The sequence below is a fragment of the Pan paniscus genome, chromosome 5, assembly GCF_029289425.2.
Source record: "Pan paniscus chromosome 5, NHGRI_mPanPan1-v2.0_pri, whole genome shotgun sequence".
In the NCBI taxonomy this organism is placed as follows: Eukaryota; Metazoa; Chordata; class Mammalia; order Primates; family Hominidae; genus Pan; species Pan paniscus.
In genome coordinates, this window is record NC_073254.2 from 164,396,960 (window position 1) to 164,424,057 (window position 27,098).

General features: G+C 37.9%; 1 protein-coding gene across 2 annotated transcripts in view; it reads left to right on the forward strand.

Moving 5' to 3' along the window:
• UTRN (utrophin) overlaps positions 1–27,098 on the forward strand; it is a 568,097-nt gene that overhangs the window by 122,083 nt on the left and 418,916 nt on the right. For both annotated transcript variants that reach the window (XM_014345496.4, XM_063605516.1), the window contains exons 4-9: positions 15,054–15,146; positions 16,724–16,801; positions 17,161–17,253; positions 19,461–19,633; positions 21,952–22,067; positions 22,755–22,915. In XM_014345496.4, the coding sequence (XP_014200982.4) occupies positions 15,054–15,146; positions 16,724–16,801; positions 17,161–17,253; positions 19,461–19,633; positions 21,952–22,067; positions 22,755–22,915 (714 nt within the window). The remainder of the gene's footprint in view (positions 1–15,053; positions 15,147–16,723; positions 16,802–17,160; positions 17,254–19,460; positions 19,634–21,951; positions 22,068–22,754; positions 22,916–27,098) is intronic.

Genomic DNA, 27,098 nt, shown 5'->3' on the forward strand with positions numbered 1-27,098 from the left:
TGGTATATAGTGTGATGTTTTGGTCTTACTTGGTTCTTAAAGCTCTAAATAGCTGCCTCCCAATTTACTCCTAATTTTATTTTACTTTCCTCTCGCTCCCTCATTTTGCTCCAGCCACACGGCCTGTGCTTACCATCCCGGTGGGCCCTCCCTGGCCTTTGCACACAGTCCTTTCTCTATCTCTTCCTGGCCAGCTCCTACCCCTTCCTGCTTGTCTGAGCTTAAATGTTGCTTCCTGAAGGATCTCTTTTCTGAGCTCCCAGACTAGGGTAGATAAGCTGTATACTCTCAAAGTGTTATGATTTGAAGCACTTACCATACTGTAATTTAAATAGTTGCCAGCCTTTTTTCCTAGGTTAGACATAAACTCTGTGGGTGCAGGGACTTTCTATTTGCTTATCGGCATATCTTTTGGCATTTAGTAGGTATCCAGTAAACTATTTGTAGGCTTAATAAATAAATGAATGACAATGACATAGACATACATTGAATATGCCTAATTCTATATGTTCATAAGCCACTTGGGGATGGTTGCATTGGAGAGACAGGAGTAGAGTTTAGGACTGAGTGCAACATGGCATGAATTGTGCTAAGTCCTGGATATGAATACAATGCATCAGGACTTTTGCTGCATTATTCACAAAAATAAACAAATCCAGCTATCCAAACTTTCCCGATTTACCTGATTTCTTGGAGTTGTGCTGCGGTGATTGTTAAATAACCACTTGGACTTAATGCATATTATTGTTTTATTTACCCAATACAATTCTTCACATAGGGTCTAACTATTAAATTCACTGTGAAGAAGAATAAGACTTAAAACTTAAAGCCAGAACAATTCTTTTCTTGATAAGGGATTTGGTAAAGAACTTGAGAATAATATCAGTCTAAAACCGTCTTTTAATTTGTAACTGTAAATGAATATACAGTAACCAAGACAGTGCTCACTCAAAATATGTATTCTTTTTGCTGCAAATCCTTGTGAACATATCATGGAGTATACAGTGCTTTGGAATTCAGGATCCTGAGAAGTCATAGTGTAGAGTAAATTATGGCTCTTGGATTTTTAAAAGTTATGAAGAGCTCAGAAAAAGTGATTATCTAAAAAAAGCTAAAAATTAGGAAATTAAACACTTATTTCTGGATATCCTGCTCATTTATTTATAACCTCAGGCAAATTATTAGTCAATTTTTTCAGATCACGTGGTCTACATTTCCATAGCCATAAGACGCAATTGATCATTATTACCTTCCTTATATCGTGAAGAAATATTGAGGCATTGCTGAGAAGTGTATAGGAGATGATAATTACTTAGGAATGCAAAATAAAAACCCTATCATATACCTCGAATCTGTGATAGTCCTGATCTGTGGATCCGTGCCACACATAAACAGAAAAGGGAAAAAGCACTGGCTCATTAAGCCCACGTTCTTCCATTGTATGGTGTGTATGACTTGAGTGTTTTGCCCCTTCTAAATTTCAGAGCCTCTGGCTTGTTAGCCGGCCAGTCTCCCAAGGGAGGCAGCAAAGGCCTCATTGCTTTGCTTTGGGAAATTTGCTCTGACTTTGAGCCTGCATTTTCTTTGGCTGACTTTCAGAGCTGCTCATCTGGCAGAGCTGAAAACATACAAATTGCAGAAGTTCTTTTATCCATTTGGTGAGATGGTTCTCTAAAGAGGCTTCACAAATAAAGGTTAGGTAGAAAATATGCAAAATTAAAAATGCTGAACTTGAGTTTGTGCAAATCCCTGCTTTTCTCTTTTCTAAGACACAGATGAGCCAAGTTTTCATGTAAGTTACAATCCCAAACTTGAAATTCAAATTGACAGAACGTAAGAGAGGAAAGCCATGAAGCATTTTTTATGGATTCCAATATGGAGAGCTATTAAGATGTTTTCCTTTAGGAGACAGTGAGACATTGCTTTTAGATTGTTTTCCTACTTTTTTCATGTTGGAAGTTAATAATCACTAAAATAAGGGTGGGAAAAGATGTGGAGGGAGATTTGTACAGAAGGTGCAATAAAAGGAGCCCAAACCCTTTTCCACCTCTAGATATTCAGTCTTCTCTTTAGTACTGTAAAGAGGCTGACAGGCTTCCTGTGTGAAGATAAATCCCATCTATAGCAGAGGCTTGAGCTTGAAGAGTTACACATTGGGTCTGCCATTGGTGTATTTCATGAGTATGCATATGGCAACTCAACTGATTGTTTTAGGAGCCATACACATTCAAGTGGTTCCTTAAAAAGAAATGTGAATTTGTGTCTATTCACTAATACCTCTAAAAAGAAAACAATAAAATGTACTCCATATTCTTAAACGCCAGCTTCCAGATACTTTGGCTATACTTATGCAAGCTTTGTTGTTGTTTGTTTTGTTTTCATTCAATTTGAATTTTTAAAATTTGATTTTTGTCTCAAAATTGTTTGTAAAATGAACTTCACCTTGGTTAAAACTAAAAACAAGTGATTAAAATTAAAACTGTCAAGTATTATTTAATATGCTATGCTTTGATGAGTACTTAATAAAGGGTTTTGATTCAGCCTATTGGTATTCATAATTGTGAAGCAAATTCGGTAGTCTTTGTAATTGACGATCAGTTTAGAAATTGATCAACTGGGAGGAAACGACTTTTCACCCTTCACTTAGGAAGGAGTGAGCAGGACCACCTTCCTTGTGCTTTTCCATTCAGCTTCTTGTGGCCCCACCATCTCTAGCTTCAGAGATGGGCTCTGGTGGTGCAGGGAAGGGTGGGCTTATGCCAGGGTGGGAAGTAAGGTTTCAAGAGGGGATTGCTGAGAGGTGGTGGTTGAGGGGAGAGAATCTCTACCTATTACACAGAGCAAGGAGACACTGGACCCATTTCCAGCTGTATCGGGCCTGGGAAGCTTTTAGCTGCAATTGCCACAGGTAACCATCCACCAGCCATGAGGGGAATCACACTTAGGGGGAAGCTGACATTTATTTTTGTTATTATTTGTTGGAGAAATAAAAAACCCTGCCAACACTGCTACCTCTGGTTACCAACATAGAATACAGAGAAAACACAATTTACAATTAAGTGTGCATGTATGGTTAAGTGCATGCAGGCAATTGGCTAAAGACGTCAAAGTCTGGACAGAATTTCACACAAATATTCAGTAAAGTGGGAGAAAGAACAATGAACACTTGTCTCTGTGAGAGACAACAAGATGTGCCTTGTTGTGATAGTCTCTTGTCCACCTTCTCAACAACTCCTGTGTTTAACTTAGCTTGAAAAACTGGAGACTGGATTTATCTATTTCCTGACCAAAAAAATTGGGTCTATTTTGTTTTAAGGAGACACCCTAAGGGAAGGAAAGGAGCAGTGTACCTGCCTCTCCTTTATATATATTGAACAAAGGGACTTTGATTTTATTTACCTTTACACTATCATAATCAGTGCTATTACCAGTGCCTCACCCTAGTCTCATGGAAGCCTATCTTTTAAAGGACTGCCTTCTTCAAAGATTTCTACTGTATTGCCAGTTGTGTATACATGGAATAAGCTATATTGTTTCCTGAGTTTGCCTACAGACATTGCCTGGTATGCATAAGGAGTCAGAGCTTTTTATTTATTTCTTTATGTTATTTGTTTTATTTCCATATGTTTTGGGGGGAACAGGTGGTGTTTGGTTATATGAGTAAGTTCTTTAACGGTGATTTGGTGAGATTTTGATACACCCATCACCTGAGCAGTATACACTGTACCCAATTTGTAAAATTTTATCCCTCATCCCTACTCCCACCCACACCCCCCCCAACCAGGTCCCCAAAGTCCATTGTGTCATTCTTATACCTTTGGATCCTCACAGCTTAGCTCCCACTTATGAGTCGGAACACATGATGTTTGGTTGCCCATTCCTGAGTTACTTCACTTAGAATAATGGTCTCCAGTTTCATCCAGGTTGCTGCAGATACCATTATTTCATTCCTTTTTGATGGCTGAATAGTATTCCATGGTGTGTATATGTGTGTGTGTGTGTGTGTATATATATACACACCACAATTTCTTTATTCACTCATTGATCGATGGGTATTTGGGCTGGTTCCATATTTTTGCAATTGCAAATTGTGCTGCTATAAACATGCATGTGCAAGCATCTTTTTGGTATAATGGCTCCTTTTCCAAATGCCTACCTCTGATGGGCATTTGGGCTGGTTCCATGTTTTTGCAATTGTGAATTGTGCTGCTATAAACATGAGTGTGCAAGCATCTTTTTTGTATAATGACTTCTTTTCCTCTGGGTTGATACCCAGTAATGGGATTGCTGGATCAAATGGTAGTTCTACTTTTAGTTCTTTAAGGAATCTCCACACTGTATTCCATAGTGGTTGTACTAGTCTACATTTCCAGCAGCATTCCCTTTTCACTGCATCCTCACCAACATCTATTGGTTTTTGATTTTTTGATTACAGCCATTCATGCAGGAGTGAAGTGGTATGGCATTGTGGTTTTGATTTGCATTTCCCTGATCATTAGTGATGTTGAGCATTTTTTCATATTCTTGTTGCCCATTTGTACATCTGCTTTTGAGAATTGTCCATTCATGTCCTTAGCCCATTTTTTTTTTTTACTTGCTAATTTGGAGTCAGAGCTTATTCAGCCTCCAGCCCTCACCTGATTGTCCGTGGAGTATGCTAGTGGCCCCTGCCTCTGGCCGCCAGGTATCTGAGCCCCACAGTGGTTTCTTATCATCCCAGATTTTATCATCACTATACCGGTAACTTACCAAAATCGAGGTAAACATTCTGTTACATGTCTGTATGACTTGTGATTTCCTGAAAGATATTACTTGGTTTGGCATGTGTTTTACAGTATTTTATAGTTCTGAAGGTAGGTGCACATTTACTGATTCGGAGTGTTCTCTGCACATTTACAGTGAACACTGTAAATCATTGCTCTGTAGTTAATGTGGCATACTCTGTGATGACCGGCACCATCTGTTTCTCTTGTCTTTCTCTCTTCCTCTTCTCTCCCTCCCTCCTTCCAAGCAAGCTTGTAAAGGGAATCTTTTTCAATTCTTAGCAACTTATGCTGACCACCCAGAATTCTTAAAGAGGACGGCTGAGAGATCTGCACTCACTAATTGTTTAAGTGACTGGAGCACATTTTGCTGGTTTTCTGTTGTCGAGGTGTGGAAGGAACTCATTAGGCATTATTGCAGTGCCCTCATTTTACTTTCAGTCTTCTCTGTGGAAAGCAATGCTGTGTTTGTTCTTTTACCACAGAGTTGAATCATAAAAGTAAATACTAAATATCATACAGTCTTCATTTCATTGATTCAACTACACATTTTATAATTGAGATGAACCTAATTTTATCATTTTGCTTAATCTTGACTAGAGACAGCATTCTTTTTAAAACATCTATTATTTGTTTTATGCAATAATACATAAACTTTGTAAAAATTAGATAAATCAATAAATCCAAAGAAAATTGTTCAAACGACTTTTAATTCCACTACCAAGAGAAAAAGTGTAGCATTTTGTTGTATAATGGTTTAAAAATGTATTATCATATAAATATATTATCATTAACTAAGATGATGTACATAGTGCTTACTGGTGCATTATTGATTATTAAGAAATTGAAAAATTACAAGAATGTAAAAGATGCTACATTTGTGTCAGTGTTGAAATTGGGGTTCATGAGTTAAAGATTCTAATTTGAAAAGGTTTAGAAATGTTGCATTAAATTATTTCTTTTTGAATTTTTAAATTAACCAACTTCTTGCAAAAAACAGATGAGGAGGGAGAGAGAGAGACCATAAAATTTACAATGTTATCAGATGCTTGGGCATCATTTTGAACTATCAGGGGCATCAGATTAATCTCAAATTAATCTGAGGAGAGTGTGAATATATTATGGTATATACACTATATATGTTTGTGTGTATATATATATATATATACACACACCATACACACACACACACACACACACACACACACATAGACACACAGTAAACAGTGGGACTGGTAATTGAATTAACTAGAGTGTCTCAAATCCTGTTTTGAAAATAGGGTGTAAATAAATAATAGAATAATCAGTGTCAAAGGGCTCAAATTTGTTATTTGTTTGTAAGATGACACTCATCAGACATGTTACTTTTGAAAGCATTTAAAATCTGTTGTCTTCCAACTGTTTTTATTATAAGCAGTTATAACTTGATTGCTGATAATGGGTTTAGGTAAGTCATAGGACAGATTCTGTCTCCCTACTATATCTGTTTCTTTGTACAATTTTGGCAGCACCAAGCTAGATTTGCAAATTCACCTTAACGTGTTTGCCATATTATGTTAGTACTGTTTTTTGTTTAAATCTACAGTCATGTGTCGCATAAGGATGTTTTAGTCATTGATGGACCACATATATGATCGTGGTCCCAGAAGATGATAATGAAGCTGAAAAATTCCCATAGCTTAGTGATGCTGTAACTGTTATAAGGGCATAGCACAATGCCATTTACTCGAGTGTATTAGTCTGTTCTTATGCTGCTACTAAAGACATACTCGAGACTGGGTAATTTATAAAGGAAAGAGGTTTAATTGACCCACAGTTCCACATGGCTGGGAGGCCATGGTGAGAAGCAAAGGGGGAGCAAAGTCACGTCTTGCATGGCGGCAGGCAAGAGAGAGAGCGTGTGCAGGGAACTAACCATCAGATCTCATGAGACTTGTTCACTATCGTGAGAACAGCACAGGAAAGACCCGCCCCCATGATTCACTTATCTCCCACTGGGTACCTCCCATGACATGTGGGAATTATAGGAGCTACAATTCGAGAGTTGGGTGGGGACACAGCCAAACTGTGTCATCAGGTATTTGTGGTGATGCTGTTGTAAACAAACCTACTGTGCTTCCAGTTGTAGAAATGTCTAGCACATACACTTACGTACAGTACATAATACTTGGTAGTGATAACCAACAACTATGTTACTGGTTTATGTATTTATTATAAATTTATCATTATTTAATTAATTTATTTTGATATGGAGTCTTGCTCTGTTGCCCAGGCTGAAGTGCAGTGGTACAATTATGGCTCACTGCAACCTCTACCTCCCCTGTTCAAGCGATTCTTCTGCCTCAGCTTCCTGAGTAGCTGGGATTACAGGCATGTGCCACCACGACTGGCTAATTTTTGTATTTTTAGTAGAGACGGGATTTCACCATATTGGCAGGCTGGTCTCGAACTCCTGACCTCATGATCTGCCCGCCTTGGCCTCCCAAAGTGCTGGGATTGCAGGTGTGAGCCACTGTGTCTGGTCCATTATTTTAGAGGGTACTCCTTCTACTCATTAAAAAAAAAAAGTTAACTATAAAACAGCCTCAGGCAGTTCCTTCAGGAGGTGTCCCAGAAGAAGGCATCAGTATCATAGGAGATGACAGCTCCATGTGTGTTATTGCCCCTGAAGACCTTCCAGTGGGACAAGATCTGGAGGTGGAAGACAGTGATATTGTTGATCCTGACCCTGTGTAGGCCTAGGCTAATGTGTATGTTTGTGTCTTAGTTTTTGACAAAAAAGTTTGAAAACTAAAAAAATACAGTTTTAAAAATTGAAAAAGCCTTGTAGAATAAGGACAAAATGAAACAGAATATTCTTGCACAGATGTGTGATGTGTTTGTGTTTTAAGCTGTTATTATAAAAGTCAAAAAATTAAAGAAATTGAAAAATTTATAAAGTAATCTAAGGTTTATTATTGAAGAAAGAAAAATATTTTAAAAATAAATTTAGTGTAGCCTAAGTGTACAGTGTTTATAAGGTCAACAGTAGTATACAGTAATGTCCTAGGCCTTCACATTCATTTACCACTCACCCAGAGCAATTTCTAGTCCTGTAAGCACCATTCATGTTAAGTGTCCTATACAGGTGTACTATATCTTTTTTTTTTTTCTTTTGAGACGGAGTATCTCTCTGTTGCCCAGGCTGGAGTGCAGTGGCGCAGTCTTGGTTCACTGCAACCTCCGCCTCCCAGGTTCAAGCGATTCTCCTGCCTCAGCCTCCTGCGTAGCTGGGATTACAAGTGTGCACCACCACAGCTAATTTTTATGTTTTAGGAGAGACGAGTTTCACCACGTTAGCCAGGATGGTCTCCAACTCCCAACCTCAGGTGATCCACCCGCCTTGGCCTCCCAAAGTGCTGGGATTACAGGCATGAGCCACTGTATCCAGCCTAAAATCTTTTATATCATATTTTGACTGTACCTTTTCTGTGTTTAGATACATAAATACTTACCATGTGTTACAGTTGCCTGCATTATTCAGTACAGTAGCATGCTCTATAGGTTTGTAGCCTAGGAGTGATATGCTATACCATCTAGCCTAGGTATATTGTAGGCTATTCCATCTCAGTTTGTGTAAATATACTCTATGATGTTTGCACAATGATGAAATCACCTAAGGATGCATTTCTCTGAATGTATCCCTGTCCTTAGGTGACTCATGACTGTATTTGGAGTCTGAGTGCCGTGAAGTCAAGAGCTGCTTTCACCAGCCTTGATTTTTGCATACTGTATGACAGAAAGTGGACACTGATCTATCTCTGTACTGGAAAATCCAAGGCCCAATTCTGCTTCTGATTTGTTATTGATACAAAGAATTAGAATTTCACTCTTTTAAGAAATCCAAACTGCACTTTCTAAATCTTACTTTCTTATTCAATTTTTTATAGATTTTTTTCTATTACTACTACTATTGCTGAAAAACATGATCTGTGGTAGAAACATTAATAATTGTGCTTTGGGAGTATTGAAGTAGGGTAAGAATAATACAGTATCAGATCAGAGAGAGGGTGGGACCAGTTCTCACAAGATTTTTATTTGGAGTTTGGATTGGATTTGCCTGTAATAGATGCCCATTAGGGTAAATCAGGGAAATTGACACAATGTGGTCTGCACATTAAAATTGGAATTATTCTGGCTCTTACGTAGAAGCAAAGAGATCAGTTGGCTGGAGCTGGAGTTCAGGCAATAGATAATGGCGGTTTGGGCTAGAGTTGACACAATGACCATGGTAAGATGTGGTCATGTTTGGGATGTGTTTTTGGAAGTGGAAGGACAGGGCTGGTGGGTGGGTTAGAGGTGGAGAAGAAGTGAAAGGAAATGAATCAGGAATGACTCCTTTGTTTTTGGCCTGAGCAAGAGTCATTATTTCTTGATATGTGATGTATTTGCAATTAATCATATTCTGTAGTCCGTGGATGTGTGTGTGTGTGTGTGTGTGTGTGTGTGTGGGTGTGTGCATATTTGTGTGTGGCCTTTCTCCAGAGTTGACCAGTTCCTTAAGGCATTCCTCTTTGATTAATCCTATATTTCACCTATATGTGGTCATGCTCTATGCAGAAATTGCTCATCGGTCACCCTATGACCTGGTGTGCCTGTAGACAAGATCTATTTGTTTAGCACAGTGTTTTAGGAAATTACAGTTACCAGGAGGTTATACATATAAATTCAGATTTCCACCTTCTTTTTAAAAATGAGAAGTTCTGCCCACAGTGAACCTGAATTCCCATATGGCCACCCTTAGCTAGAACTGAGCAGGAGCTGCCACTTGAGCCTGCAGAGCCAGCTGATTCTCCAGATGTGCCTGGGGCTCATCAGGTTTGCTTCCCTCAAATGTGTCATCACTGCAGTTGTTTGCAGCCCTTGCTCCCCGCTAGACCCCCCTGGCTTCTCCCCTTGCATTGTGCTGACCGTTCGCCTTTGTGCTCTAACATTTTAAAATCCAGCAGCAGTAGTGTCCCAGCTGCAAGCATGAGTGCTGGTCTCACTTGTCAAAATCGTGATGGTAGAGGGAGATGAGACTTGGGGACAGCCAAAGCTGGCCACACCAGGGCTGTAGTATCTGTCATCTAGAGTTGTGTCATGTGGTTGTTTACTTTTTTTAAAGTTAAATGTGACCCAAGGCTTATATACCCTTCAAGTTCAAGACTGTTCATTTATACCATTTTGTATTTATTGGAAAACTATGGAAACTCTCTTGAGAATAAGGAGAATGACCTGAACTTGGCATTTCTGCAGGGCCAAGCACAAAGGAGGTATTCACTAAATATTTGTCCAAATGCATTATTCAACTGTATTCTCTTTGTCAGAGAAGTCTCTGCAAATGAGTCTTTGCAAAGATTTCAAAATTGAAATAAGAGGTTAACTGTCAGGATGAATCAGTTTTTATTTTTATTCATAGATGACTTCTGACATTTCCAAGCTGTTTCGCAGAGTGGATCCCAAGTTTACAGCTTGTGATACCAAAGCACCAGACACGCTTTAAAGTGGTGTACTAGAAAAAAAAATAGTCTGCATTTTGAATTCATCAAAATGTAGTATATATCTTGTTGCTCTCTTTGGGGGGCCACTAAATATATCCCACCCACTCCAGTGATTAAATATTTTTTCCCTACATATCCCAGTCCAGTGATGAAATATTTTCTTCCCTATCTGTCCTAGTCCTGTGTCTTCATAATTTTAGTAGCAGTATAGCACAGATGTTGAAAACATAGATTTAGAGCCCGATTTTGTGGTATCAGATCCTTGTTCTGCCTCTCATTTGTTAAGTCACCTCCACATCAGTTTCTTCGCCTGTAGAATGAAGAAGATGATGCTGTTTTTCTCGAAATACTATTATAAGGAAATAAATAATACATCTAAATAATACAACTAAATCTTTATAAGTCTCTTAGAACATATCTGATACATAGTAAATGCTTGCTATCATTATGTCTAAGAACATTTCATATTTCTACTGCCTGTTTCCGTATGGCCTATGAGCTGAGAATGGTTTTTACAGCTTTAGGTGGTTGCAAAAAAATCAAAAGAAGAGTAATATTTTGTGACATGTGGGAATTATGTGAAATTCAAATTTTAGTGTCTACAAATAAAGTTTCATTGGAAGATAGTCATTCCAATTGGTTTATTTGTTTATGTATTGTCTATGGCTGCTTTCACTTTACAACAAAAGGTAGTTAATTGTTTTTGAATGAGATATGTTCCTGCAGGTCATCATATGACATATTAATGAAACCTGAGACTTGTGAGATCTTTCTCTGTGAATTGACACTACCATGTTCTCATGTTCAGGGCCTGCTTTTGCCTTCCTGCTTGAGATGAAGAAGTGCTTAGTTGTTGTCTCAGTCCTTTCAGATATTGTTGATATTTTATTACACTTTTCTGCCAATAGAAAACACTAAAGTTATGCTTGTGATATAGTCACATCAACCATTTAATGAACATCTGTCATCTTAGTTTAACAGGTAAACAAATAGATGCAGAAAGGCCAAGTAACTTGCCCAAAATTCTATGGCCAATAAGAGGCTTCTTGTTTACAGATGAGGTCATTAATGGACATCCATAATTATTTATAATATGAATAAATATTTATATTTCTTTTTTTTTTTTTTTGAGATGGAGTCTCGCTCTGTCACCCAGGCTGGAGTGCAGTGGCGTGATCTTGGCTCACTGCAAGCTCTGCCTCCCAGGTTCATGCCATTCTCCTGCCTCAGCCTCCCGAGTAGCTGGGACTACAGGCGCCCGCCACCACGCCCGGCTAATTTTTTTTTTTTTTTGTATTTTTAGTAGAGACGGGATTTCACTGTGTTAGCCAGGATGGTCTCGATCTCCTGACCTCGTGGTCCGCCCGCCTCGGCCTCCTAAAGTGCTGGGATTACAGGTGTGAGCCATCGTGCCAGGCCTGTATTTCTTTTATATAATGCTGTTTTTGTTGTTGTTGTTTGTTTGTTTGCTTTTTTGAGACAGAGTCTTGCTGTGTTGCCTAGGTTGTAGTGCAGTGGCATGCAGTCTCCATCTCCTGGGTTCAAGCAATTTTCCTGCCTCAGTCTCCCAAGTAGCTGGGATTACAGGTGTGCGCCACCACACCCAGCCAATTTTTGTATTTTTAGTAGAGATGGGGTTTTGCCATATTGGCCAGGCTGGCCTCGAATTCCTGCTCAAGTGATCCTCTCGCCTCGGCCTCCCAAAGTGCTGAGATTACAGACATGAGCCACCGTGCCCAGCCAGTTGTTTTATATTATACTATTTTTTGGAAAGTGGAGAGTGGATTTGAGAAGGATTACAGGCTGCCCAGGTGTTATATTAGCTGCCCTTGCCATCATCAGTATTTTCTAAGATCCTTTCTATGCCTATATAACCCCATTTGTTTCTCCCATGCGCTTTACCTATATAATATATTTTTGCTATGCCTAAGACCTGAAAGTGAATTCGGTTATTTGTTGGCTATTTTGCAGAACTGTACTTCTGGTTGGGTGGGGGAGGGGGATTAGACGTAGGCAGGTGACGAAGGCCACTTCTGCCCATTGCTTTTACTGACAGTGGGTAGCAAGTCCTCAGGGGACTTTCCCCTCAAGGGGAAATTACCCCTTACCTGGCTTCCTGAAGTTCTGCCTCTGGAAAGTGGCCCCTGCATCTTACACATCTCTGTGTTATTTTGATTGATGGAGAAAATCTCTTTGTCCCTGAATCTATCGCTGCCAGTGAAAAAGGCAGCTGGGAACAGAAAAGCAGCTTTGTTTCAGATATGAATAAGTAACAGTGTATTCTTTACTGATTCTGTGGTGAAAACTTTACTGCACTTTCCCTCATCTGAAGTATATGAACGATGAAAAAGGCACATGCTAAAAATTATGAGTTGGCTATACCTAATACCTATTTAAAAACAGATAGAGGGAGGGGAACAAGGGTTGAAAAACTACCTACTGGGTACTGTGTTCACTACTTGGGCAATGGGATCATTCGAGACCCAAACCTCAGTGTCACACAACATACCCATGTAACAAACCTGCATATGAACTCCCTGAATCTGAATTTTTAAAAAGATAATTAAATTATGCCTTGTAAAAAACTAAATAAAGTCTAGTTCAAGGGTCAGCTCCTGTCTGAAGCCTTTGCCCACTCCCTGGCTTGCAGTGGTCTTGGGGTCTCTCTCTCCTCTGTGCTTCTATAGCACTGGCACACTTTTCTATTCCAGACCTTACACATCGCACTGTAATTGTTATTTTCTAAAAAAGAGTATCTCTTCCACTGAATGGTAAGCTGTTGAGTGTGCAGAAATATGGAATCTTTATTCATCTTTGTAATTCAGGTCTCTTCAGGTACACGCGCGTGTGCGCACACAGACACAGACACAGACACACACACACACACACACACACACAATAAAAACAGATAAGGAATCACGAGGGAAGGAAGGAAGGAATAATGCCAAATTTTAGGAAACTTCAGAATGGCTCCTTCTTCCCCCTCCTCCATTTCAAACTCAGAGTAAAGTTTTGCTTCATGTGAATGATATGTATATATTTTTTAAAGTGAGAAATGAAGAAGATAAAAGAAGTATTGGTTAAAAAATATCTATTATTGACAGGAAGTGGGACTGTTCATCTCTGGAGATTTTATTATACAAGGCAGTAATTTGATACAAGATAATACAACATTTATTAAATATTACATTGTATTCTATACATTTTCTTATAATAGTCCATTATTTGATCTTTACAGTGACTTTTGATTTAAAAGGTTAGGTAGCTGAGCCAGGTTCACCAGGTAGTTAAAGGTCAAACTGGACTTAAAGCCGAGGCTTCCTGATTTTCTATGCGGTGATCACCCCATTGCATAATAATTCATCGTATCACAGACAGGCAAGGATCTACCAAACTTACAGTGAATGGAGTGGGATTTTCTGGCATCAGACACTAGAGCAGGATTATCTGTGGGAGTTGATGCTATTTATCAGGAAAAAGAGTTTAGAAATTCTATAAGCTTTGTCAGTTAAAATCTTGGACTGGTACTAGTTTTAAGCACAAAAAGTATTTAATTGTTAAGCCCAAAGTGCCTTAAGTGTTAAGAAATTAATAACCAGAAATACAGACTGAACACCTCAGCCCTGAAATTGATGACCAAATCACGTACTCCCATAATGGAAAGGCTGGAAGACATTGTCACACTGTGATGTGAGATGCAGTGATGAAGTGACAGTCCTCATACTTTTAGTTGGCCTCTGCATCCGAATGTTGTAGGCTCATTTACATTTTTAATGCGTCTCGTTATCATTGCTTTCTCAGGAACATATGCCATACTCAAGGCCTATTATTTTGTCGTTTATTGTTCTTTCTTCCACTTTACTGTATATTTGTGTGAAATTATGTCCAGACTTTGTAGTTGTTTTTTTTTTTTTGAGATGGAGTCTTGCTATATTGCCCAGGCTGGAGTGCAGTGGCGCGATCTTGGCTCACTGCAACCTTCACCTCCTGGGTTCAAGCAACTCTCCTGCCTCAGCCTCCCGAGTAGTTGGGATTGCAGGTGCCTACCACCACGCCCAGCTAATTTTTGTATTTTTACTAGAGATGAGGTTTCACCATATTGGCCAGGCTGGTCTCAAACTTCTGAGCTTGCCTCGGCCTCCCAAGTGCTGGAATTACAGGCATGAACCACGATGCCCAATAGCTTGATTTGCTTTCTTTGTAAGGAAAAATGCAATTTATTTCAGCTTAAAATATTCTTTATGGAATTTGAAAATTTCTGTATTTGTACTTGTTCTTTCTATAAAAGACAAATTTGGGCCGGGTGCAGTGGCTCACGCCTGTAATCCCAGCACTTTGGGAGGCTGAGCTGGGCGGATCATGAGGTCAGGAGATCGAGACCATCCTGGCTAACATGGTGAAACCCCATCTCTACTAAAAATATAAAAAATCAGCTGGGCGTGGTGGCGGGCGCCTGTAGTCCCAGCTACTCGGGAGGTTGAGGCAGGAGAATGGCGTGAACCCTGGAGGCGGAGGTTGCAGTGAGCTGAGATCACGCCACTGCACTCCAGCCTGGGCGACAGAGTGAGACTCTGTCTAAAAAATAAATAAATAAATTAAAAAACAAATAAATAAATAAAAACCCCCAAAAGACAAATTTGGATAGTCTGCAGATCATCCACAACATTTTAATTGAGCAAAAAATGAAGCCACTCATTTATTTGCCAGGTATATATGGAGTTTCTGCTGTTGGCATACCCCATATTTTATTTGTGTTTTTCTTTTACAGAGTGGGAAACCACCCATCAATGATATGTTCACAGACCTCAAAGATGGAAGGAAGCTATTGGATCTTCTAGAAGGCCTCACAGGAACATCACTGGTGAGCAAGTCATCTTTGTAAACAACGGAGTCTCCGGTCATTGCTGATGCTTGGTGACCCAGTGTGGGTACCCATTAAAGTGAAAGTATCCATTTTACTTTACGTTCAAATGTAAAGGCTGAAATTTGGAACATTTTTAACAAAGCATTTTAATGAGTGCTTTGATACAACAACATTTTGGCTCTTCTGAGGGCTCTGTTTTTATTGAAGGTAAAATTACCTTAAATGTTTATTGCTCTGAGACAGCCCAGGATGAGAGAATTACAAAAAAGAATGGATTTATAGAGAGGACACAATGTTTTGAACAGTAGAGTCTGGAGACAAACACATTTAAGAGTTAAATATTTTTTAAAACAGTTGTTAAGGCTGGGCGTGGTAGCTCACGCCTGTAATCCTAGCACTTTGGGAAGCCAAGGTGGGCGGATTGCCTGAGCTCAGCAGTTCGAGACCAGCCTGGGCAACATGGTGAAACCCCATCTCTACTAAAATACAAAAAATTAGCTGGGCGTGGCGGCATGTGCCTGTAATTCCAGGTACTCAGGAGGCTGAGGCCAGGAGAATTGCTTGAACACAGGAGGCGGAAGTTGCAGTGAGCCGAGATTGCGCCACTGCACTCCAGCCTGGGCAACAGAGTGAGACTCCGTCTCAAAAAAAAAAAAAGTTGTTAAAAACTATGACATCTATTTTTTATTCAGATTTTCAGGATTATATTTTGTTGATTTATTTTTTAAATACAACTCTATTATTTTATGTGTGGGGTACTCCAAACTCATGCAGATAAAACTGCCAATAAAGAGGATGCATGTATGGGTACAAATGTTAACTCTAGAGGTAGAATTACTATCACAGTACAGAGAGATGTACTCCTGAAGATGAATTTCTTTCTTGCAGAAGTGTGGGATGTCATTCTCTTTCTTTGCCCTCCAGGTGGTGGGTAGACAACTGTTAGACAGGCTGATTCCTCTCTCAGATAAGGTTCTGGCCAGTGAAGTAGAAAGAAGCTGCATAGGTTATCTTTCCCCAGATGGGAATTCCCTGCCTTCCGAGGGCTCTTGCAATGCTACCTGGAGCCTGGGATGGTGCCTCTGAATCCTCCTTGCTCTGTTCACATCTGTGCAGAATAAAGAGGACACAATTTCTCTAAAATCCTTCTGCAGCCAGACCAATTAAGAGAAAGGAAGCTTTGTTCATAGAGCACTGGTTTCCAAACTTGTCTGCACATTAGAACTACAGGCAATCTTTTAAAAATCCCAAGTCCAGACCACACCCTAGACCCATTAAGCCACACTCTTTGGGGGTGGGGTTGGACAGAGGGATTGGTGTTTTTATGAAGCTGCCTAGGAGATTTCAACGTGCATGCAAGTTAGGGAACTGGTATCTTAAGATGTTGTTAGTTGAGGGATTTTCATACTGTAAACACCAGCTTCCAGGGTGGTAACCTGAGACCTCAGCCAGATCTCCTGCCTCTGAGGGGCCCTGTACGCTGAGCTTCACTTCTGTGTGTATCTCAATGTTAGTGTTAGTCAGGCATATGGAGGGACAATCAGTTTTACTTGCTTTTTTGTTTTATTTTCCAGCCAAAGGAACGTGGTTCCACAAGGGTACATGCCTTAAATAACGTCAACAGAGTGCTGCAGGTTTTACATCAGAACAATGTAAGTGTGTAATGTGAGTTCTGGGGGTCTGTGCTGCCATCAGCATTATTTATTGTGAAACTCACCAACTGCTTGATGCATTGGCATCCGCTGATTCTTGCAAACATTTTTTCTTATGAGAAATATTGAACTTTTTCTGTGAGTGAAGAAACAGTCATGTGCTTTTTCTGATGGCTGTGTTGATCTGTGGTATAAATAATACATTTTTGAGATTTAAGCTTACCTGATTCTCTAAAATGAAATTTCTCTTATCTCTCACTTATACTGCTGTCCAAATGTGCTAAAATAAAAACCTGGAGTTCTGTGAAGAAATTGTCTTAAAAGCGTTTTTGTTTTTGTTTTTTGTTTTGTCTTAATAGGTGGAATTAGTGAATATAGGGGGAACTGACATTGTGGATGGAAATCACAAACTGACTTTGGGGTTACTTTGGAGCATCATTTTGCACTGGCAGGTGGGGAAATTTCCAATCACTTTTTAATAGAGATGGAAAATGTATTGTTTGTCTTTTAGTTTCTTAAGGCTGCCGTAACCAAGTACCACAAGCTGCTTGGCTTGAACAACAGAAATTTGTTGTCTCCCAGTTCTGGAGGCCGGAAGTCCAAGATCAAGGCATCAGCAGGGTTGGTTTTTCCTGAGGGCTCTGAGGGAGACTTTGATCCAGGCCTTGCCCCCAAATTCTGGTGGTTTGTCTGCAATTTTTGCAGTTCCTTGGCCTGTGATAACATAGCTCCAGTGTTGACGTGGCGTTCTCCCTGTGTGCATATCTGTCAAATTTCCTCTTTTTGTAAGGACATCAGTCATATTGGATTTAGGGCCCACATTACTCCTGTATGACCTCATTCTAACTAGTGACATCTGCAATGACCTTATTTCCAAATAGAGCCCCTCTCTGAAGTACTGAGGGTTAGGACTTCAACATATTAATTTTAGAGAACATAATTCAACTCATAACAATTTTCAGTGGAAGAGGCTGACAAAATGCCCTATTTTCCTGGCATAGGGAAAAAAGTACCTACCTTTCTTATGTTAAATTTTAAAAATTGACATAATTTCACATCTAGAAAAGTTGCAGGAATAGTTCAAAGAATTCCCAAGTACCTTTCACTCACATTTCCTAAATGTTACCAGTTGTCTATATTTCGTTTGTACTCTCTCTCAGTCTGCCTAAAATATTTAGTGTGTATTTTCTAACGCCATGGCATTCTCCTAAAAACAAGAACTCTCTTATGTAAACACAATAGCATATTGGTATAATAATATGAGATGTAAAATATTGATATTTAAAATGCCAATTATTGATTATTAAATATGAAAACTTAGTATATAATTATTAAAATCAAGAAAATAACATTGAAATAATACAATTATGTAATCTACAGATCTTAAGATTTTGTCAGTTGTCCCAATAATATCCTTAGTAGCAAAAGAATCTGAGATCATGCATTACATTTATTTTTCATGTCTCTTTAGTCCTCTTTAATCTGGAAGTTTTTGAGTCTTTGTATTTCATGATATTGATATTTTTGAAGAGTGCTGGCTAGTTATTTTGTAGAATGTCTCTCTCAGTGGGCTTGGGCTTGGCTGAGCTTTCCTTATGATTAAGTTCAGGTTGTTCACTTTTGGCAGGGACATCACAAAAGTGACGTGAGTTCTTCTTAGTGCATCATATCGGGGATAGGTGATGTCTGTTCTTTTTCTGGCAGTGTTAACTTTGATTGTTTGGCTAAGGTGGTATTTACCAAGTTTCTTCCCTGTAAATTGACTACCCTTTGTTATTAAAAGTATCGGGTGGGGATATACTTTGAGACTGTATAAATATTTAGTTTTTATCAAACTTTTAGCACCCGTTCATAATTTTTGCCTGGACCAGCTATTATTATGATGCTTGATAGATAATGATTTTCTAATTTCATTAATCCTTCTACATTAGTTGGTGTTCTACTTGTAAAGAAGAGCTTCCCCTTGTTTCTTGTTTCTCTATCTTATCTCTCTCTCCATTCATTTATTCATTTATGTATCAGTATAGATTCATGGACATTTGCATAGGTTTATGATCTTTTACTAGTACTCATTTCAGTGTTCAAGTCATCCTAGATTTGGCCAGTGTGAGCCCCTTAAATTGGCTCCTGTGTCCCTTAGATAGATCTATGTCATTCTTTGAGCACTTTCTTAAAACATATTTACTAATTTAGAATAATACTATAAAATGTTAGTTCTAGAGTATAATTGTGATTGCAGTCAGGAAAGATACTTTATTTTGTAGTCACTCAAAAGTTTTTCCTTTCTCATTTTTGTAGAAAATAAAATTTAATTGAAAAGGTCTTTGTAAACACATAGAGTTAAAATACGACTTTCTATGACTGTGAAAGTTATGTTCATTGTAACCAAACATAGTACAAGTATTGCTTAAGATATAGAAAACACAGTAATGTATAAAAGTGAGGTAAAAATCACCTCAAATTCTAGTCCCCAAAAATAATCACTGTTAAAATGTATTGCTCTAGTGTCTACAGAAAAATCTGAAGTAAAATGAATGCCAGTTACCTGATCCATAATGGTTAATTAGTGCAATATTGCTTTTTCAAGGACTTCATTGAAGTAAATTGAAGTAAATTACTGAAGTATTAGTTATGGACAGGCCTGGTTTCTCTTACATAGGTGAAAGATGTCATGAAGGATGTCATGTCGGACCTGCAGCAGACGAACAGTGAGAAGATCCTGCTCAGCTGGGTGCGTCAGACCACCAGGCCCTACAGCCAAGTCAACGTCCTCAACTTCACCACCAGCTGGACAGATGGACTCGCCTTTAATGCTGTCCTCCACCGACATAAGTGAGACATTACTCTATCTAGAAGTGGGCTTTACAAATTCATGTCTCCTCTCTGTCCCTTTGCTGCCACCACTACTCCCTGAAGCCCCTTCTCCAGTGCCACTGCTCTCCTTTCTGCACATGTTCTACCAAAACCTTAAGAAAAGAAATATCATGGAAGAAAACTACTCATCAGGTTTTTATTTCCTTAGGACTTAAATGCCGCAATACAAGGTCCATAGTTTCTCCTGCATATTTATGAATTTAAAAAATATGAAATAATTCACAAAGTTCAACCCCACTCATTCAGCACTAACTGATAATGTATACAAAAAATTGTGTTAGCTTTTCTTCTCAAACTGAAAGTAAAACTCTGTAAATTCAATGCATTCCCAATTAAAAATAGCCAAATTGTCTTTAATGAAACTTGTGAACAGATTCTAATTATATAAAAGACGAGGCCCAAGAATAGCCAGTAGACTTCTGAGGAAGAATCAGGCTGAAATACTTTCCAAAAAGAAACCAAAACTATGAAGCTATATTAATTAAGACTATGCAGTACTATCAATATACTCACCAGTATAAGCTGAACCATATGAAATTGCCGATATGTGAGTGTTTTTGCTATATAAGAATGGTGTTTTCATATGGTTCAACCTAATAAAATTAAGAACTCAGAAATTGCTCCATTACACAGGAAAATCTGATATACGCTTGAGCTGACATTGCAGATTAATAGATGATTTGGGCAATTGATTACCCATATATAAATAAGTGTATTGGATCTTTACTTCACCACACTAAAAAAAAAATAATAATTTCTACATGGATCAGGGATTTAAATGCCAAAGGCAAAATTTGTTATATTTTATTGTTGTAAATGATTACTTTTCTCAAATTTCACTTCCTCTATGTTTTTTTGCTGGTATATAAAAGTGCAATAGACTTTTCTACATCTTATATCTGGAAACTTAATCAGTTCTTACAAATTTTAGTAAGTTTGTCTCTGTAGATTGTAGGTTTCTTGGAGGAGGAGGGATTAGAATGTCCTAGAATTATGATCCTTTTATTTCTTCTGTTTTCTTTTTTGTTCTCTATTGTGCCTTGTCCTTCAATGCAATGTTGATTTGAATTGGTGATAGTGGGCAGAATTTTTGTTGTTGATAATAAAAGGAGTGCTTTTAGTGTTTTACCATAAGAATGATAGTTTTTGTAGCTTTTTTGGTACACTTTTTATGAGGTTAAAGGAGGTTGCCCTAGGTTTTTAGTTGGTTAAGGGATTTTATCAAGAAACTGTAGAATTTTAGCCAATATACCATTCCATTTATTAATTAATTGATTCAACAAATACGTGTGGGGTGCCTTTTATGTGCTAGACACAGGGTATACAGCAGAGAACAAAACAGGCAAAAATCTTAGTTCTCGTGGAGCTTATGTTCCAACAGAGGGAGACAAGACAATAATAAAGTTGTGTAGTATATAGAAATGTACACACACTGAAGGAAAATACATCAGACAAGAGCAGAGGAGGCACTTGGCATCGGAGAGGGCAGTGGCTGCAGTGACCTGAGTGGGGGGAGTAATGGGAGATGAATTCAGGGAGGGAAGTGGGGGAAGTGCGTCCCAGAAGGTGGGTGGGTCTAACATGCAAGAACAGACACAGAATAAAGAAAATGATTAACTTTTGGATAAGTCAAAGCAACAATAATGTCCAATTTGTGGGATTAAAAGAAAATCAAGATAGAAATGAAATACAGTCCTAGACAATATAGTAGTAGCATGGAAGCGGGGGATTGGAGGGAAACTCTTCCAAGGCTTTTGTTTTAGGAATATCCTGAGAACAGATTAGAGCTAGATTTTGTGTTCTGCTAATCTTGATCTTTTAATTGAAGAATTTAGTCCATTAACATTGATTATGATTATTTATATATTTAGGTTCATTTTTACCACATAGTGTGAGCTGCTCATTTTTCTTATTTTTTCTATGGTTTTTTTTTTTTACTTTCTTATCTCTTTTTGTATCGGTAGGTTTCCCTTTACCCCCTTTTCTTCTTCTACTCTTTGGGAAACATTATATACTACTTCTAGTCTTAATGGTTACCACAGAAAATAGCAGTCCTATTTAGCTAATACAAGACCCTTGGAAAGTATTATCTGTTATTTTCATATTTGTGAGTTAATTTCAAGTATGTATTTGACAAGCCTTTGGGATATAAAAATAAACTCAAAAAAACCTCACAAGTAAAAATAATCTAAAACTAAAATGTATTAGATTATAACAATGCCTACTTTGTTTCCACATATTTCATCTTCATTGCATTTTATTTGCATGGTTTTCAGACCTGATCTCTTCAGCTGGGATAAAGTTGTCAAAATGTCACCCATTGAGAGACTTGAACATGCCTTCAGCAAGGCTCAAACTTATTTGGGAATTGAAAAGCTGTTAGATCCTGAAGGTATTGTCCAGTATTTAATTTCAACCTTGATTTTGCTTTACAGTTTTGCATTCTTGAAAAGCAGTGTTTCTTTGTCCTTTTTAAAATGAATTATGAGACTTGAAGAACCTTTTCCTTTTTGGAGTATAGGTGCAAGTCATTTTATTACTGACACTTATTAATACTTTTGTACTTAGCAATTTGTGGGATCTTTTAGGTAGAAATTTAACTACAGCACTGGACAATAGTTAATCTAAATTAAGTAAGAGTTAAAGTTTTAAGAAAATGTAATTATTAGATAAATTCAGTATCTGGTTAGTCCATTAAAATGCATTTTTATGTGAGCATCTTGCATGTGATGTAAAGACTTTAGTTATAAATGTTGCAGGATTGAATTCTAGACTTATTTTCATAGTATGAATAAAGTCTGTATCTTTATCTTAAATGGTAACATATGGTAGCTTATCTTTGACCATTTTGGGGAGGCTTTTAGGGAAGACTTTAAAAAATGAGATACTGAACAAAAATAAGTAATCCCTTTTGCCTTTGTCTCATATATTATGAAGTGGCAATTTACTGGTATTGCAAAGATTATATATTAGGTATTGTTTATGGGTACTAAGGAGAGTTATTTTGTATCTAATATTGAGCAATTCACATATTTTGGACACCTAATTTAAGCTGTTTCTTATATTCTTCCACTTTTAGATGTTGCCGTTCAGCTTCCTGACAAGAAATCCATAATTATGTATTTAACATCTTTGTTTGAGGTGCTACCTCAGCAAGTCACCATAGATGCCATCCGTGAGGTAGAGACGCTCCCAAGGAAATATAAAAAAGAATGTGAAGAAGAGGCAATTAATATACAGGTACAGGTAACATTTTATTAAGATGTTTGGCTTGCCATATTTGTTTTCTCCTAGGTACTAGATAAAAACACTTTCAGAGGGTTTTTTTCTTGACTGAGAACATCTTGGTTTCTCAGCTTACATTTGCATAAGAAGTTCAGCTTAGCAGTTAGCATTCTGTCACATGTGTGTAATAGAAAACCATAACTCAATGGACTTTATTAAGAAGGAAAATACTTTATTTCACCCAGCAAAACTGGGCTGTTGCTCATGCTGCTGCATGACATGCTGGGAATCTATGTTTTCACATCATCTGGTTGCCAGCTTTTATTTCTGTCATGTGCTAAAGATGGTTTTTCTCATATCAGCCTAGTTTTTTTTCTAAGTACTAATTGTCTTTCTTTTTTTGCCATTGAGAAAAGATTTTTTTTCCATTATATATCTCACAAGGGCTATCAAAATGTAAGCCTTATTTTCCCTTTCCTTTAGGAGGAGTAATGTATGGTAAACTACTTGGTGAGCTTTTCATGAAGGGATTACGATGATTTCATTCATCAGGATATAAATGAATTTTTAAAGAGAGAAATAAAATCATAATTTATTTTCTTCCTTAGTTCTACTGTTTGAATCAATCCATATTTAATCTCATTCTGTTTTAGTCTAGCCAGTCCTTGTAATTCATAAGATGAGAGAATCTTAAGAATTGGACCTTAGAAGTCACTTGGTTCAACATTCTAGTGACCAAGCAACCAAGACATACATGTAGATTTCAAAATTATAAGAACTACATTTCAGAGAGAAAGAAAGCTTCTCTGGATGGACCTTAAATTCATCCTGTTGCTACTTGTTTTGGGTTGTTACTTAAACTCTCAATCACAGTTTTGTCTGCAAAATGTGGTTAAAACCACCAACTTCATAAAGATAATGAATTCAAAGTATCTAAAATGACATTAATAAACACTCAACAAGCAACAGCTATCATTATTATCATTTTTCTTCTTGATTTGTTTTGGCATTCTCATTTAACAGATTTCTTTAAAAAATATTTAATTCCCATATTATGATACTAGTCTTGAATTGACATAGCATCTTTTTTTTCCTTCCTCTGAGATTCAGAGAATTTACTTATTCTTTTAAATTTTCTTTGGGTAATATGTACCCATCCTTTTATTTCCCCCGTTTCAAAAATAGTGTGATTTATAGAAAAAGAAAAAAATTTACTGAAAAGAAAGGATTGAGAAATGAGGCCTGATTGTGAACCCAGGGCTCTCTTTTGTAGTGAATATCAAATGATGCTGAGGAAAATTCCTAACTTACTATAATTGAAAAAAATGCTAGGAAGTATTTGCCTCTAAAAGTATAGTTATTATTCTACATTAATGATGCACCTTTTTAGTTGGCTCAGATGATCTTCTGAGTTTGTTACAGGGTTTTAGATTCATTTCCTTATTGCATTTTGTTAGAAGGGGGAGATATTTTATTTAGTTCTTATAGTTAAGGGCCTTCTCTCTTAAAAAGGAAGGAGACTTCATTTACTTTTCATGATGTGTAGATAAAATAATCACTTCTGTTTAGGGCTCAGCGTGGCATGATAAGAACTTCAGAAAACATTTGCTATTTGATTAAGTGCAAGTGTATTAACACCTCTTCATTTGCAAGCTTTCATTAGTATCTTAGAGGCTGAATTACGTTAATTGAAAACTAAAATGTGATCAAGTTTTAATCATCTCTCTGACATAGCTTGCCATCCGCTACTCTCCTAATAGCCAGACTTCTTCTGCCCTGTTCTTTCTACAAACATACACTGGTGGTCAATGAATAATTCCTGCATTTCTCTTTAAATATCCGTCAGTTGAAAGTTTCCTGATGTGTTTGAATTAATAGCGTCTGAACATTTGTGTTTAGATAGTGCCTTCCTTCTCGACCTCATGGCTGCTGGTGCCTATCTCAGTGACCTTTCGCTGGTCACTAACTTTCCTGGTTCTTAGATATTCTCATTATAGTATAGAGGTTTGGAGCTAAATGATCTCCAGGGGTTATTTTAGCTCTACAGTTTTAGGATTTTTTGTCCATAACTTAACTCATTTTTCTTTCTCTGTCTTTGGCACCATCTGTCTTTTAATTATCCACTGTTTCGACTCTGTGCTGATTGGTTCATTTCTTAACTCATATATTCAGTTTCCTGGATTCTTCAAGCCTTCCTCCAAAATGTCTTTTGTGTGTGTTTTCATTTTATTGCAGCCTTCATACTCATTTTTATTTTTTTTTTTTAGTATTATACTTTAAGTTTTAGGGTACATGTGCACAACATGCAGGTTTGTTACATATGTATACATGTGCCACAGGTAGTGTGCTGCACCCATTAACTCATCCTTTAGCATCAGGTATATCTCCTAATGCTATTTAAAGACTTCATTTTCTCCTATAGTTTACAAGCTGTGGCCTACCTCTGCTACTCTGCCCTGCAGTTAGAGTGGACTTTTTCCCCAAGATTCTTGTTCATGCAGGTTCCCGTCTGTTAAATGCTTCTGCACCCACCATTATATGGCAGCCTGCACATTTTTCCTCAGTTTAAATGGAGCCTTTTCAGAGAAGTCTTTTCTGATTAATCTATCAAAATACAACTCTCTGTCTCTCTCTCTCTTTCTGTCACTCTATCTTGGTTTCTTACTATCACAGTATTTTTGTAAACTGTGTTAAGAATTTTAAATTGTATCTTAAGAGCATTGGGAAAGCCAGTGAAAGGTTTTCAGCAGGTACGTCTTATGATGGCATTACATTTTTGAAAGATCATTCTGGCTGCTGTGTGAGAAATGGACTGTGGATTGTGAAGGTGAGAGTGTTGGGTGGGGGAAAACAGGAAAGTAAAGACACTTGTTAGCAGGTATTCCAGTTCAGAAGATGGGTGTGTATGGTTGTGGAAATGGAAAGGTCTGGATGGATTTGAGATAAGTTTTGAAGGAAGGTCAGAATTACTTATGTATTAAATGTGGAAGATGAAGGAGAGAGAAGCCGGGGCTGGCTCCCAGGTTTGTAGCTGGAGTACCTAGTTGCAGGGAGGAGCCATCTACTGAGATGGAGAAGCCTGAGGAGTAACAGGCTTTGGAAGAAAGTAAAGGTTTTGAATATGGACATGGTTTAATATGCCTAGGAGGCACTGAAGTAGAGATGTGAAAATAGTGGGATATGAGAGTTTGGAATCCAGACTCCTAGGTTGTTCTAGATGGTTCTTTAAATCCAATAGGAGTAGATGAGATTACTCAGACACAGTATACAGTGGGGAGAAAAAAGAGCCTAGAACTTAATTTTGAGGAGATTCATTACTTATGAGTCAGCAGCTGCTGTTGAACCAGCAGGAAACCAGGGCAGTGTCACAGAAGCAGGGAAAGAAGCTTCTGAAAGCTCAAGTTGCTCAGCCTTGAGGAGTGCTACCGAGGTCTGCTGAAGCAAGGAGCGTGGGTGGCCAGCTCTCCGGGCTTACTTGGGACAGTTCTGGTTTGGATTTGTTGTTTGAGCACAGTTATCATCGAAAATACTCTAGTTTGTTGGTTAATTATATGGTCACCCTGAAGATGATACTAGAAAGGTCCGTTTGGCAATGGGAAGATTATTGATGACATTGGTAAAAGCCTTTTCAGTTGAGTCATGGGGCAAATAGCAAGTTGAAGTTAAAGGGAATGTTAACAAACCATAGCTGTTAAATACTTGAGCATTTTTTGTATTGTTCTTTATACGTTTCTGTACATTTGAAATATTCTACTTAAAAATTATGCATGAGAGTTGATAAAGTAGAGACAGAATGTACGCAAGTCTTCAAGAAGTCTTGCTCTGAAAGGGAACAAAAGAACTAGGGAGAGTCAATTTGGTTATAAGCTCTTAAAGTATATATGGAAATACTCAGTTATTTAGAAAGAGGTTGAAAGAAATTTATTCCATGAGCCCTAAAAGGCCATCAGATAAACCAGAGGGCAACTGCCTAAGAAAAATACAATCAGTACAGCAGCCTGTGTGGCTGTCTTTTAGTGTCTACAATGCAATGCTAAAATGCAGTTCAGCAAAAGCAATTTACCTAAGGGTCAAGGCAGAATTCTCACCTTTCTTTTTCTTTAAATTACAGAAAAGGCCTAACACGTTCCAGCTCCTCTACGAAACTTTCCTGTTTTAGCCTTTGTTGAACTCAAATATCATGCCTTGTTGGGACCAT